Here is a 16592-nt window from a genome sequence, read left to right on the forward strand (position 1 = left end):
TTCGGTTGGTTGTGTGTGAAACAAGTAGTCAAATAACGGCAACACTACCTGTAATGTTGTTCCGTTTATGCGGGGCTGTTTTTTCACGACATGTTTTAATTTTGGTTCATCAATTTAAGCATTTTTGCCGCAAAAGGCGTTAACATAGTGACATCATAATACAAATCGTGGTTTAATTAATGTTGGTTTAACGCTAAGACATGGTAACTTTACAGCCAATCACCTGTATAACCAGGGTTGCCATACCGTCCTTATTTCTAAGATTTGTCCTTATTTTAAAGGTCTGTGTCTTGGAAAATATGATTGTCCTTTTTTCTAAGAAATGTCCTTATTTTCACTTTCGTCCTTATTTTTACGGCGGAGGTGGGCACTTTTTTCCTTATTTTGGGCATTTTGTCACCTTTACGATACCATTTTGTACCAAAGAGATGCCAAAATTATGAACATGCATATAGTGTCTTGTTTTTATTTTTTTTTATTTTAGGAACATTGGTTGCTTTCTCTTGTTGTACACTGTTTAAGGTTGTATTCCTCGTTCATTTTCTAGGCGTCCTTATTTTTCAGTTGAGACTGATGGCAAGTTGGGTATAACGCTAATTTCATTTCTTGGATATGACTCTATTGTCACATCAACACGAGGAAGCAACCATGGACAATGATGACGTAATCGCCAACGACTAATGCCATCACTATTGCCAATCCACCATTGTGGATGTTATAGCTTTGAAACCCGATCTGTATTTCAATTGTGTGGCAGCTGCCCAACCAAGATATATTTCATGTACACTTGTTGCATGCTTGTGACTGTGATTGCAAAAAAGACTTATATTCAAAAGAGATTATAGGCTTAAGCCAGCGGTTCTTGACCGGTGGGAAATTTTGCATGTTCAGGTGGGAAATAATTAACAACTTTTTATTTTTTTTTACACAAAAATCATACTCTCGAAAAAAATGTTGCTGTAAATAAACACATTATACGTTATTTACTGTGTAATACTCATTTTACAGTGTAGCCACTGCCCAATTGCCCTAACGGGGAGAATTTGGGTTTGGTAGTTGGCATAAATTGGAAAGAAAATTAATAAAGTTAAGAACCGCAGGCCTAGACTAACCTCGCCAAGCAAATTTATCAACTATTTTTGTGAGTACAGCCTATGTGCAAGATTCATTTTTACAAACATGAAATAAAGACCTAACTATACCTGGGAAAAAACAAACAGAAAATGCAAAAAAAGCTTAGTATCATCCAAGCATTGCAAATGAGGTAGTCTGCAAACCACGGTACATTCCACATCGAGGAATCGTGCTTGTAAAGACGTAAATTTTGACATGCATCGAAGCCTCGATTCTTTGTTTTTTTATTATAAATCGGCGTGATGATAAAAATTTGATGATGCACATTGATAAACCTTGTGCGTGCAGCTGCCACACTTTCCACTATGGACGTAAATTAAGCCAAAGATTTTCAAACCAGACTACATTTTGGGCTTTTTTTGGCAAGATCTTGGGTACAACATGCATAATATAAGTTTTAACGTTCATGATAAGCTGATCAACCACCAACATGTTACAGATGTAAAGTTGTTTGCCAAATGTGTAGTATCTTGGTTGAAGTGTATTTTACGAAAATCCTTGGAATAAGAGAGAATGCACCAAGAAGAAGAACCAGGAGATTTTCAACTTACCCATAATCCTTCTCATGGGAATATTGACCAATCGCAACCAATAGATGCAGCACAACAAGAACAACATCGCCATGGTAATTAGCTACTGGATAATGTGTTGTATTGTTGCAAGTTTGTTTGCGTTGTATAAATGTTCTGTACTCAACGACATCAATTTTAGTAAATCACAAAGTGAAAAATTTTAATTTGCAGATACGTTTTTTTCTTGGTGCTTTTAAGTTTTAATACTTTTAAATCGCTGCTAAAATGTTTTTGTGTGTTTTAATGTTTGGTTCGAAAATTTCATTTTTTCCCTATTTCTGATTGCCTCACAACACATTTATCAAAACAAATTTTAATTGAGGTACATATTCTGATGATATTTTGCAAGCTTTTTTTTCAAGCTTCCCTCTCTTTCATTATACAAAGATATATGAGTTATTGCACGTAATAGCATGTTATATTTTGACATTACACATGAAATAATCTGCTTACCGTATATATGCGAGTATAGGTCGACGCCTACTTTTTTTGCTGAAAATCATAGATATTTTGTTCTTTCATGTATAAGTCGATTTGATTGTTCACCCAAGTATTGGCATCGACACACTGTAAGAAAATTTCAAGGATAGGTGAGAGTTCACCACTAAGTGAACTTTTTAGCCTAGCTTGCCAGTACTTGTGTAGCGACTGCTAACTATAAACCTCAGCAGCACTTCTTTAGGACAAACCTACAAAGAACTCGTGTGACGCAAGTCATATTCGTCTCGTGCGTGCAAGCGTCACGTGATATTTGTCTTGTGCAAGCGGCAGGCATGCGAGTTGTTGTAAAGTTATTTATACAAAATGGCCAGTAAGCGCAATAAATTCTCGGTTCAAATTTATTTTTGCGTCAGTCATCGTGCTGTCGGCTGTTCTTGGAGGTTTTACTTTGGCTTGTACCTTGCATAGGTCAACCCCTGCTTTTTGAGGTGAAAATCAGTTGCAAAAATCTCGACTTATACTCGAGTATATACGGTAGCTCGCTAAGATGCCGACAACAAGCAATTACACAAACAACCACCTCCAAATACTGTTACAGAAAGCAGCTGATTAAATTATTAATTGTTTTAAAAAATTAATCAATTAATTAAATAACTAACTTTAAAAATTAACTTTCTTAAAAACATTAAGTTGGAGAGAGATTGCAAGAGATGGATCTTCAAGATGAAGGAAGTCAACCTGTGGCAAGAACTGAGGATGTAGGAAGTCAACAACTTGCTCTTGCTGGTGAAGGAGTTGCTCAGATTGTAAGAGAACTTGCATCATCTGGTGGTGAGTCAAGATGTAACGTCACGTTGTTCTTTTCCATCAATTAAACCGATAGATGTATTTTGATTCTTACGCACACAATGAAAATGCAAAAATAACCAATGTTGACAGAAAAAAATGGAAATTTCAGTTGGCACTGGGATATAACAAGACAAGTCACTTGTGGGTATTGCATAAGTGTGAACCCATAGACCTTACCAAACCACTTAAGCATGAAAATATATGTTATCGGACGTTCTGTTGCATGTATATATATTAAGGTCTGAATTTGTCTTTATTCATTGCAGTAGCTGCAGGACCTATCAACATACATTTTGCCCCACAATTCGTACAGCAAACTCAGTTTCAAGACAACAGGCGCAACATGAACTTTGAGAATGTTGGCGGTGATGTTCATAATCCTGGTGGAGAAGTCTATGGAAATGTTGGCCAACCAGGAGGTGAGCTACATGTTATTTAAGAGTAATTTGGAATTGGTTTCTATAAAATATTGTTTTTGTTGGAATGTTCACGGTGGCGTTCACAGTCCTGGTGGAAAAATCCACATAAAGATTTGCCAATCTGATGGTACTGTACTTGTTATTTTAGAGTAATATGACATAGCTGGGAGTTTTACAGAACTTGTTTAGCCATTAGGTATTTGTCACTAGCTGCTAGTTAATTGTTAGCTCTTAATTTTCAAGTTGTGTTGTTGAATGAAAACAAAAATACTTTTTATGGTCAAAGTTTCAGTGTTTGTTTTACGATCAAAATTACACTGTACACTATCGTAATTACTATCTTTTTTAATTGCTTATTTGCATTAACAACTGATTCTCTTTTGCGTTATATCTTTCTGGTGATTATGTGGAAACTGCTGACATGATTATGTTATGCTAATATTTGTGTTTGTCTATTCACTCTCAGAACCAACAATACAGAGAACTCCTGAAAATATCGCAGAACAACCAGGTTCTAGTCAAGCTCCTGTGCAAGGTGTGTGTGTGTGTGGTAGTCAAACATAGTGATAATGGCATTACTAAATCTTTGGTTATAAAAGTAACAAATTATAGAAGTCAGTCATTTACTTGGCTTCATGTATGTAGCCATTAGTTTTATGAAAGTGCACAATCCAAATTAATATCATATTCTTTCACTGTATAATTGCTATAGCAAGTAACACCCATTAGTCAGAGCTGGGCACAAGCGTGCTCAAGATTGAGAGCTTTTTTGTAGTAGCAACCTCGAGAGCAAAGCTGTTTTCAAATTTGGAATGGAACCACAGGCGCACTTTTTAAAGATTTATCCGCTCGTTGCTCTTTTTTGTACAAATAATGCAGTGAATGCACAAAATGGTTGGATTGAAGTAAATTTTAAATTTTTCCTTCCTTTAACAAATGATTCTATGTAGTGAATAAAAATGACTACTTTGAGACTAAAGATGATAGAGAGACTCACACAGATGAACCAAGTTATCATCGATGTGTAATAATTTGATTCACTTTGCCATTATTTTTATAACTTAACCATTGTACGCTTTGAAAGTGAATAATATTAAACTAATGGATGTCGACATCTATAATTATTAAAGTTCTTAATATTATTCTCAGCTATTAATCCTTTGTAGCATGTGTGACTAAAACAAAACTCATCAATATCAAATTCCATAAAATTTACATTTACAACAAACCATGATAAGCAATTAATAGGCTACAGTTAGACACATGTTTTACAATGCAAATTTGCAACATATGAATGTGACTGGTTTTCAAAAACAAGCGGAACTGAGAATATTTTTAATTGCTAAAAAGAGTGGAAGCGTGAGCTGAAATACGACCGGCGATAGTTTTTTATAGAAAAGCAAAAGCACGAGCAATGCTTTTCTTTTCATCGACGAACAAAAACGTTGTTGCAACGTAGTCATTATGACTAAATGTTGCTAAAACATTATCGGAAGGTTGCAATTTATGATTAAATAAGACTTAAAGAATGAATGTCATACCAACGTCTTGGTGTTATTATTGCCCTCATGATTAATAGCCAATAACATATCACAACAATAGTATCTGAGTAACATATTATATTCAGCAACATGTTATGCCTTGTAAATGGCACATGACATTACTGAACTTCAATGAATGACACTCACTAAATAGCATGTCAGAATAGGAATAAGGCAAACATCAAAAAGCCTTAATATCATCAAACTTACTTAAATTTATTCTCAAGGAGTTATTACGTAATTACATTCGCCGTTTTCTCTGAATTGTTTCTAGAATATTTCGTGGTAATTGCATGATTTAAACTAAGCTAATGGTTGGCTAATATTCAATATTTATATATTCATTCAATATTCAATCAGTTATCAGCCCAATCCATTGAAATGTAATCTAGCAATATCTAAATCTAACAATAATGATCAGCAATGCACAGCAAATTACAGTTAACCACTTGGTGTTTGTAAAATGAAATTAAGATTGCGTTGTACACACGGTGAATCAGTGCTCACCACAGCGTGAGTGACGCTCTTTTTAAACAGCTGTTGCCCAGCTCTGCATTTGCCCTTTAGTGTTGTATATATCTGGTGATTATTTTGTGCTTTTATGCTAATATTTGTGTTTGTCTATTCATTCTTAGAGCCAACTATACAGGGAACTCCTCACACTATCGCAGAACAACCAGGTCCTATTATTGCTCCTGTGCAAGGTGTGTGTGTGGTAGTCAAACATAATTAATACTTGAATATTGTAGCTATTTAATTATGATGTATGAAGTACTCAAATGATTATTTTACAGGTTTGTTTGAGTTCTTTCAAATAGTTTATGAAGGTGGTCAACGACATTTTTTAGACAAATTTGTTAGTTTGTGAGGTCCAAAAGTTTGACAATTGCTGTTCTAGAACCATTCATCAAAAAACTGTTTAACTTTTTGGTATAGTAGCTCAACAGTTTAAGCTACAGAATGCAAAATATGGCAACAAATTTTAATATGCAGCTTTCTTTTCACGTAAATTTATATAAACAGATTTATTTTCTTTTATTTTAAAACTCGGCACATATACAAAGGTGCAGCCCAACCTGAGCCTCCCCATCAAAGACATCACCAAGATCGGGAAACTGGTGGCTGGCACGAAACTATCAGACAGACTGAAATAAAAGCTTTTGGTTTTACTATCAAAGGCATCTCAGCTATTACTTTAGCCGGTGGAGCTACTGCAGTTGCATTGATAGCCAGTTTGCGTGATCCAGTTGCTCGTGAAAAGTTGGCCAGTGCATTTGTTCCATTTGCTGCCGGGGCGGCTGGTGGTGCTGCTGCCAGCATTTTTGTAACCAAATATGGCCAGGGCAGTCTATTGGTAGAGGTAGTAACAAAAGGATCTGAAGCAGAAGCCAACTTACTCCAGGCATATTCGTCTGGAAAGATTAAGCAAGGTTTGATAGAGAACCACTGGCAAAAGGCTGGAGATCATCTCGAAGTTGAACTAACCTCCTACAAAGTTATCCGTGCAAGTGAAGAGGAATTTGAGGAGATCAGAAAAGAAGTTGAATCTCTGAAAGATTGTCACTTTCAGCAAAATGAAACTGAGGTATGACAAGTTGATTCATGTTTATTTTTACCTAGTAGCAAATTTATTATAAATAAGCAAAGTCATTCAAGCGTAGCATTTGTATCGGCAGAAGCTTTAACCATTCAGATTAATTTTACGTTGATCGTTGATATTATTTTGTTTTATAAATGATATTTTTGTGCTGTATTATATCCAGAGTTGGGCAAAAGCGCGCTTCTTTTGTTAAGAGCAATCTTGATAGCGACGCTCTTTTTTTAAATTAGAAGCAGTATATAGTAAAATAAAAAAACGATATATGTGTTGGCACTCTAAAGGTTAACTTCATTTTAGATTCTTCTACACTTACGATTCTTTGATTTTTTTACACTGTACATGCTTTTAGTTGCAATTTTATAAAATATTTTATGTCAGAAATTGTTGCTAAGCAGCACATGAAAGAAATTTTTGTTGTAAGAACTTTATGAGTAAGTAGCAAGTTGTTTTTACTTCAAGTAGTTTTTATTTTCATAATGACATTTCAATCATGAAATTTTTAAAATAAAGCATTATGTTCTAATGAATACAAGTTTTCCTGCTCTAGATCATCTTAAGTTCATCTTCAACCCTAAGAGATGATTCAAAAGTTATCACTCATTTGTATGCTTCAGAAACGAAGAAATTAGTTGTGGAAAAAGGTGAGAAAGTTTGTGGTGGTTTTGTGTTCCATTTTACAAATAAGAAAAACTTTAAGAACACTGCTAATTTTGCTTTGATCTTAACTAGGTTTATATTTATAAAATTAGTTCATGTTGCAGCTCAAAAATAAGGCAATCATAACTGTTTTCTTGTTTTAGAACATGGCAAGTTAGTGATTTCGTTAATTAACCGAGAAACCACTGAGTTAAAGACCGAAGAAACAGTAAGTAAATTTCATGTGGTAAGAATTTTTTGAAATCTTAAATGTGGACGTAATAAACATACCCAGTTAAACAAATAATGCAGCAGAAGCTTGTTACCTTAAAGTTAAAGATAAATCCTTGCAGCTTATTTTGCCATTTGCTGGAAAAAGCCGAGGTATTTTGAGTAACCAAAAATTTTGAGTTAGGGTACCGCATTATAACAATATTTACTTAGAATTTCAATGATTTAATTTGGCTGACCAAAGGGATTTTTAGCTGTTTGTACTGAAATCCTCAGACTCTGAAAAGTATAGTATTATTCCATTCACACTTTCAAAAATGGTTTCATTTAAACAGCAATTATTTCTACAATTACAACAAAGTTTTATTATTAGTTTACCACAAAATCAACAGCAAAAGATAGCCTAGTTATTATAATAAATAATGCAGTGAAAGCTTTATTTTAAAGCTGACCTGACCAGTAAATTTAAATGAATTTTGAATGAATTAATATTGAATTTTGAGCTGGTTTTCCTAGTTTGACACTTATCTAAGGAATTTTGTGCATACGATTGAAAGTTTTAAGTTAAGGAAATTGATTTAACAGGCATACTCCATTGTATTTAGAAGATTCCAGGTAGCATGTTATACTGAGATGGTAAAGGTTATGATTAATATTTATGTTATATTTTTGCTTACAAGTTTGCTGGTTCATTTTAGGTATTATATTTTACAGAAATTATCATCCCCCAAAGAAGTCGACATCCCATTTTCATCAATTTCAAAAATGGATTCATCTAAACAAAAAAAGTTTCAAAAATTACCACGAACACCCAAACAATTTGGTTCAGGTGCTATAGTTTAGTTGAATTATATTTACATCATGTCAAGAGATTATTTATATTAAACACAGTTGATGACTGCATACAAACTGGATGTTCAAATAGATATACAAAGTTTTGAAATAATTCTGTGATATATCCCTTGATATACCAGTGCTCTTCAACCTGGGTACACCGCAACAGCCAATGGGGTGCTTGAGTGCAAAGGGGTGAACCGGGTCCACCAATGATTTTTCATTGTGTTGTTTACAGGCGGATTACGAATAATGCTTCGTAGACGCTGTAGTGTCCGTATTAGTCATTCTTTTTGAGCGTGCTACACGAACGAGTGTTACACTGGCGACGAGGAAAATATCCTACGATAGGCTAAAAGGAAAAGTAGCCTAACCAAAGAAATGGAGTTAAGTAAGTTCGATCTGACTACATTCGATTGTGAGAGTCCTGGTGCTAGTTCTCGCTGGACTAAGTGGAAAAGGTCGTTTGAAGTGTACGCGGAAGCCAGAAATGTTACCAGTCAAAAGCAGAAACGCAGTCTTTTATTACACTGTGGAGGAGCTGCATTACAAGGTATTTTCTTTACCTTGGAAGGTGATGACCTCTCAAAATATGATGAAGCTGTGGGTGCTTTAACCAACTATTTTCAGCCGTTGACGAACGTACCATATGAAAGACATCTATTTAGAGGTACAGTGCAAGGAAAGTCGGAAACAGTTGAGCAGTTCATTACCAGGCTGAAACAAAGAGCGGAAACCTGCGACTTTGCCGATGAAGATGACCAAATCAGGGACCAAGTTGTAGACAAATGCTTATCGAACCGGCTACGGCAAAAGTTTCTAGAAAAGGGAAAACGTCTTTCTCTGAAGGTTCTCAGGGAAATAGCTATGGCCTATGAGACAGCCGAAACGCAAGTATCGACATTTTCATCGCCAGCAGTAGAAGTAGACAGAATTAAAGACTTTGGAAGGAGTGCTGGGAAGCCGTACAGGAGCTCAACTTACGGGGAAGAATCGTATTCTAGTAGGCCTAGAAGACCAGGAAAATGCTACAGGTGTGGACGGGAAGGTCACATAGGAAAAGACCCAAAATGTCCAGCCAAACAAAGGGAGTGTCGCAGATGTGGGAACATGGGTCACTTTGCTGTTTGCTGCAAAATGGACAGGAATCCAAGACGAAAAAACAGTGCCAGCTTACGTCAAATCCAAGACGCAGATGCTGAAGGACCAGAATATCTGTTCAAGTTAAAAATGAATGACCGTGGTAGTAAAGCCAAAATTCAAGTTGGCGGGGTGAAAATGGAACTGATCATTGACTCAGGAGCATCTTGCAATGTGATAAACCATACGTTGTGGGAACATTTGAAATCGAGATCGATAAAATGTAAGTGTTATTTTACTGATAGGAAAATTTACGCTTATGGTAGCGATAAACCATTGAAGGTGGTTGGTGCTTTCCAAGCTGGTGTGAACATTCCGGGGAAAACTCTACCAGCTGTAGAATTCTTGGTGATTGAAGGAGATGGAGAAGCTCTTCTCGGAAAGCAGACTGCAACAGATCTTGGCATTCTCTCAATTAAAGCAGATATTAACTGTATCTCGACTGACGAGTTATTACGGAAGTATGATTCCTGCTTTGAAGGGATTGGAAAGCTGAGAGATTTCCAGTTAAAGATACCCATTGACAAAAATGTCACTCCTGTGTGTCAACCTCTACGTCGTGTTCCTTACCACATTCGTGACCGGTTAACCAAGAAGCTGAAGGAACTGGAATCCCTTGATATCATTGAAAAGGTTAGTGGATATACACCTTGGGTGTCACCAGTAATTGTTGTGCCAAAAGCAGATGAGGACATTCGCCTTTGTTTGGATATGCGGCAAGCTAATAAAGCTGTAAAACGGAAAAGACATCCAATACCAACCATTGATGAAGTCCTACAAGACATGAACCAATCTCAAATGTTTAGTAAGCTCGACATCAAATGGGCTTATCATCAAATTGAATTAGAACCTCAGTCTAGGGAAATAACAACATTTGTCACTCATGAAGGCTTATTTCGCTATAAAAGGCTCATGTTTGGGGTGAGCTGTGCACCTGAAATGTATCAACGTGTGATGCAACAGACTCTGCAAGGATGCAAAGGACTGCAGAATATCTTGGATGACATCATTGTGTACGGAAGATGTAAAGAGGAGCATGATGAAAGACTGAAGGTCGTCCTGGCGCGGTTACTAGAAAGTGGACTTACCCTGAATCGAAAGAAGTGCCAGTTCAACATGTCAGAACTTACCTTTATGGGACATGTGCTGTCAACCCGAGGAATTGGACCGGAGAGCGTCAAGGTAAAAGCTGTGGCTGATGCGAGACCACCAAAGAATGCAAGCGAGGTGAGGAGTTTCCTGGGTCTCGTAAATTACAACGGACGATTTATACGAAATTTAGCCACTATAGCAGAACCAATACGCAGGCTAACTCGAAAAGGAGCTAGATTTGTATGGGGAAATGAACAAGACAAATCATTTAATGAGCTGAAAAATGAACTGTGTAATGCAAAGGTCTTGGCGTATTTTGATAAAAACTGTGAAACACAAGTAATGGCAGATGCCAGCCCTTTTGGACTCGGTGGAGTGCTTATACAAGAGCAACGGGGTCAAAAGCGTATCATAAGTTATGCAAGTCGAACACTATCTCAAATAGAGCGGAAATATTCGCAGACGGAGAAGGAAGCTTTGGCTTTGGTATGGGCATGTGAAAGGTTCCATGCGTACCTATACGGTTCGGATTTTCAATTGGTAACGGACCATAAACCGCTTGAATTTTTATTTTCTCCACGTTCTAAACCCAGTGCAAGAATAGAACGATGGGTTCTCAGACTGCAATTTTATATGCCGAATTTAAACAAAAGGGGAAAGACTATGCAGATTTAAGACGATCTGCTGGGCATAGTGATGTTAAACCTGGGGACAGTGTGTTACTGAAACAAAATGTGCCACGTGATAAATTGTCTACTACATTCCATAAAGAACCTTTTGTTGTTGTAGAGAAACATGGAAACAGTGTTGTAGTTGATAATGCTGGAGTGCAATATAAACGTAATGTGACGCATGTAAAGAAATTTAATTCTGATAATAATGATGCAATTGATTGTGGAAAAGGGGAAACACCGGAAACTCAATCCAGTGGTGAAATTACAAGTCGTGAAGTTACTAAACCCTCTTTTAATCTACGGCCTCGTAACGACCTTAAGAAACCAGGGCGTTATGATGATTTTGTGCAATGTGTGTTTTGAATTTTGAATCTGTAATGATCCTGTTTTATGCGCAGTGAACTGTGTTCTTTAATGTTAGCAAAACTTAGTAATAGGGAATTATACATTTGACATGGGAGGAAATGTAGTGTCCGTATTAGCGCCACCATGTGTTGATTATTAGTGTTATGTTGGAAACACTGCATTCTATGTTGCGTGCGACCTTGTGAATAAAGTCATTCTTTTTGAGCGTGCTACACGAACGAGTGTTACAGACGCCGGATTACAAACAAATAAGTAGGTAATATCTTGAGACGCAAGAGTTAGTAAGCTTAAAACATGACACCCATCTAGAAGCCTACCATAGTGAATGAGTGAAAGTTTAGTAGCAATTGGTTATTTGAGCAAACACAGAAAAAGGAATATAGTACACGGTCGAGAGTGTTAGTTTTCTTTGCTTAAAATGTATCTGTGCAGATGTGCTACTTTGAATGAATATTTTTGTGTGGTAGTTTTAGGCCTTAAACCTGACACTGGGTATCCCATGTGAGGTCGGCATATTTAGGCTCCTTGCCATCGTTCGTTTTTACAAGCGTACCTTCCAGTTTGGTTTCTATTTTCATTTTTGGTTTCAGAAAAAGACTGAAAGAGAGCAGAAAAAGAAAAGAGTGATCGTGTGCATATTCATGGCGAGTCGAGGCAAAATAGCATATATAACAAGATCGATGGTCCGATCGATCGATTTCGTCCTTTTTTAAAAACTTAGGTGTATGCATATTAGTATGGAATATGCATGTTGTACAGCAGGATGCTTGATGTAGGACATTGGTGGTATGAGCAGCATATTTTATTTTACTTATGTGGATGCTATGTTTTAGACATGTAAATTACTGTTACCAACAGCACCAAATGCTGTTAGCAAACATGCACGAAATCCTCCATGTTGCATGGGAAGAGGCAACCTGTCATGGTAGGTATCACCATAAACTGATCTCAGCTTGCTATTGCAACGCTGACCTCGTCATACAGTTTTTTTCTTTCTGCTCTAAAACAAAACACTATTTCTTGTAATTCTATTTTTTTTATCAGTTTTGATCATGCTTCTATACATCAACCTAGGACATGACAAAGCTTACTGCTTTGGGCAAAATAATGTCTATTGTGCGAGAGCAGAAAAAACAGAAAGAGGGAAGAAACAGAAAAGAGTAACCGTGTGCAGATTCATGGTGAGGTCACGGCAAAATGGCAAATATAGCAAGATCAGTAACATTCCGTCTTTTTTAAACCTTTGGTATGCGACTTATAGTTATTAGCTTCTGGCTTAAATTTTAAGGAAATTGAAATTTTTGTTTGTGTTGATATATGCCACACTTGCGGTATATGTTAGTATACATTAGAGCAGTTTTACTTGAGTAAAGTTGACTCAAATACCATTTGTGTGGTACTCGAAAGTGCCCGGGTACTAATTTTCCAGTACTCAGGTGTACTTGATTGTTTTTAAAATACTTTAATTGGTTCGACACTTGTTTGTTAATCTTTATATTTGATTTGTTATTGCATATTATCGTATATTGTGTACATCTTTCTTAAAGAGGTTTGTCAATCTATAAGCTGAAGCTACCGTCCGTTATGACCGGTCATCTATGCAACCTTTTTCGTGGCTACCTTTCGATCATTGTATTCACCTACTGTGTTTAAGATTGAAGGAATTAAAAGTCATCAATTCCGTCATCAGATCGTTAAAAATCATTTTTATATTACAATAAAGTATTCAGTTGCCTATGCCACTTGCGGTCTGGTACTTGTACTCAAATATATTTAAACTAAGTACTTGTACTTGAGTACCAAAATTAGCATGTGCAATTAGCTCTGGTGTAAATATGTTTGTTTTGTGATTTTCAGAAGATTTCCAGCATAGAGAAATCATTCCTATATTGGAGAAGTATCACTACGGATATCATGGAGGTAATACGTTTTTTAGCATGTTTTGTATAAATATATGTGAATTTTTTGGCTGAGTAGCTTATTTCAATGTGTCGATTTTGTTTTTGCAATACATAGTTCCATAACTGACATATCATTTGCCAAGTGATAGATTGTGTTTTGTACAGTGGAGATAATTGTTGTTCTATGTGTGAATGAGCCAATGTGTAAAAATGTCACACATATTTAGTTGTGTGACTTAAGCCTAATTGATAAAACTATACACAGTATTTGGTTTGATTTCTATGTTATGTGATGAACTATGTCATTTTAAATATGCTGGTAATGAGTTTGCAGCTTAAGTCTATAGCTATATGGTATAAGAATCTTTTTTACTGTTTTAAACATGGTCATGATTTTTCACTGCTTGAGGTCTGGTTGCCGAGCTTGTGTTTATCCATTTTCATGTTACAGTCATGTTTTATATTTGCTGGCCTTGGTCCAATTTCGAACTGTTCACCTCAACCAATCAACAACTTGCATAATTTGGTCTTTCATTTTAATTTTTTCTGTAAAAAATTTTGACTTTCTTACGATTTTGCGAGCCATGATTAACAGGGCACTTTATCAAGCTCCTTATTTTTTTGCCCTAGGCCTAGGCTCTGTGCTATTAGAACTGTAGCGTTGCTGCGATCATAATCGTGTTCACTTGTAACAACAGATAGGCCTGTGGTGGTAATTTCAATCTATGGTTAACTTTGTGTGTTGGGCGCCACAGTAAGACATAAAATGTGTTTTTGACATTTTCTTGTAACCAACTTGTAGCCTAGCCTACACCAGGTTCAAGTCACAGATAGGCCTACAGTTATTTAAATGTAAAACAAGTGAAAACGAAAGTTATGTTTGTTTAGGACGTGAGCCACTGGAATTGCTACGTCTTTATGAACAAATTCATCAAATCAATGACGAGCAGCTCACCACGAATGCAGCGGAACTCTTCCCAGAAGTGCTGAGTTTATCCCCTATCAAGTTGATAAAATCACAAATTGACTCGCTCCTGTTTATTCTCACTAAAGTTGAGAAACGCATCAAGTGGCTTCTTCTGCCCGACTGCTTTTCTAAACCAGAAGATGTCGGCCGATTATTTGAGGCAATTCAAGCAATGCCAGGGAAGGTTTGTTTATTTATTTTACTTTCTGCTTTTTCGTTCGTCTTCAACTTTGTTTACGAACTCGATGTGTCGTAACAATGCGCCTTGGTTTTGCATGTGACGTCATAATTGTTTTTCCCGCTTTTAAGCAAACATGGTTTTTGAGATTCTGTGCGTTGTTGTTGGTCGGAATATTTTGTTTCAATTTATTTCAACGGGGCGTAATTTCCCCGCTCAAGTTTTATCGTTTAAATCGCTGATAGATCTGGAATGCGCAGTAAACCTGGCCGCTTAAAATTCGTTCGTTTTATTGAGAAAAATGGCAAAATTTGATCGGTTCAGTTTAGGCTAAAATCAGCAGCATCTGACCAAGATTTGGCCAGAAGCAAATTTCAAACTTTTACAAAAATAAAAATATTTTTGCGACTTTAATATCAAGTTTTATTTCTGCAACGAATATTCAATCGTGGTTTAAGTTGGTCGCTTAAAATTCCTTCTATTTTCCTCAAAATCCAAAAATTTGTTTTGGTCCAGTAGGCTACTGTAGGCCTAAGCTACCACCATGTTAGTTAGTTATTAATTAGTTAACACTAACCAGTTAACTTGTATGCGTTAAATATTAGGATATTAGTGTTTGTTATAACATCATGTTGTTGTTTAATTTTACAAACATTTTAACACTAGATCGGAGGGCTTGATATCAGTGAAAACATAATCCCGAAGATACCTTCAAAATCCTTCTTCAACAAAATCGAGGATTGGCTGAATATGTGTGATTGCTTCCCTGATGATGACGCAACAGATGGGGTGCGTGATGCGAACCAATCAGAGATCGCTGAAATTCAACGAGTCCTTGACCAATTGGATGACTCGGTATTATTTATGTCTTGTTATGTTTGTGTGAAGTTGAACATTGCAGAGGAATTTAATCTCAAACTTTTAATTTATAGAAGTTGAAAGTTGTTGTTGGTCTGTGCGATGGTGATTGGGTCGAACTCTGCTCACGAAAGTAAAGTGACGTCTCCGTGTGACGTAATCATCTTCAAGCAAGAAATTGGTTTTACTTCGATAAATACCGTTTTTAACATCGATTCCTTTACACAAAAGTAAGAGCGACCGAACGCGATTGTATTTTGTCAATCGCGACCTGGTCGGGAATCGAACTCGGGACTTTTAGACAATGCAGTTCTCGTTTATCCTGATGCTCCACGCGAAGTACTGCTAAAATGTGCTTAAAAGTGACTTATATCTGTATTAGCTTGCCTAGTTACGTAACAATTGTATTTGTTTGTCACATACGACTTAATTAATTTTGTAAACACCGTATATGGTTGTGCTATTTTGTTGTGATAATTTCGAGATTTCTTATCATAGAAACTTGTTCATTGGTTTTTCTTTATAATTAATGTTGTTTTTTTATCACTGGCGATCAGTTTGATCTGTGGCGGTTGCCGCCATATCACCGCCACGTCATGTTTGTTGCTATTTTCTTTGTTTTACCGATTTTTTTACATTCCTTAGTTAACGTTGATTGCTTTGCTTTGTATTCTGTTCATATTCTGTAAATCCATTCAGTCGTTTATTTGTTTCTTAAATTCAATGCAATTCTATTCTCCACGTGTTGGCCGATTGATGTCTGCGAATATGCTGCCGAGAAAGACACGCGACCTCACGATGAGTCAAGAAGAGTTTTTCGTGCTCTCAGATTTGAGTAGCTCTTGGTTCTGACAGCGGTCGAGAAAGCTCTGTGAGCCGTCGTTCAAGTCGGCTTTCACAATAGAAGAATATTCGCTGGAGAATTCGCAGAGAGCATCATTGTCAATGGGCAGAGACGGCCACAGATGAACCAGACTAAGAGTTTATTCCTCTCACTCATTATGGTGATATTTGCAAAGGTTTGATGGTTAGCGGATCTGAGAGATTTTGTGGATCAAACAAATATATTTAACCGATAAACCGCTCCTGTTGATAAAACTACAGCCTTGATTGTAAACTGACTACACTGTGAAGTTGTTTTGGGCGCCAAATTTTAGGG

At 36.5% G+C, this 16592-nt stretch overlaps 1 protein-coding gene across 1 annotated transcript; it reads left to right on the forward strand.

Moving 5' to 3' along the window:
- Positions 1–1547: 1547 nt before the first annotated feature.
- On the forward strand, positions 1548–16174 carry LOC143470293 (uncharacterized). Its single transcript, XM_076968329.1, has 13 exons — positions 1548–1759; positions 2838–2978; positions 3263–3415; positions 3882–3950; positions 5592–5660; positions 6021–6541; positions 7104–7197; positions 7357–7421; positions 8138–8252; positions 13387–13449; positions 14319–14581; positions 15242–15430; positions 15508–16174. The coding sequence occupies exons 1-13, from the start codon at positions 1648–1650 to the stop codon at positions 15568–15570; spliced, it is 1917 nt and encodes a 638-aa protein (XP_076824444.1). The 5' UTR covers positions 1548–1647; the 3' UTR covers positions 15571–16174.
- Positions 16175–16592: the final 418 nt, after the last annotated feature.

The sequence above is a fragment of the Clavelina lepadiformis genome, chromosome 9, assembly GCF_947623445.1.
Source record: "Clavelina lepadiformis chromosome 9, kaClaLepa1.1, whole genome shotgun sequence".
NCBI classification, from domain to species: Eukaryota; Metazoa; Chordata; class Ascidiacea; order Aplousobranchia; family Clavelinidae; genus Clavelina; species Clavelina lepadiformis.

Coding starts and splice junctions, on each gene's coding strand:
- LOC143470293 (XM_076968329.1), top strand. CDS start 1,648: ATGCACCAAGAAGAAGAACCAGGAGATTTTCAACTTACCCATAATCCT. Junction 13,450..14,318: donor TCACTACGGATATCATGGAG/GTAATACGTTTT, acceptor ATGTTTGTTTAG/GACGTGAGCCACTGGAATTG. Junction 14,582..15,241: donor TTCAAGCAATGCCAGGGAAG/GTTTGTTTATTT, acceptor TTTTAACACTAG/ATCGGAGGGCTTGATATCAG.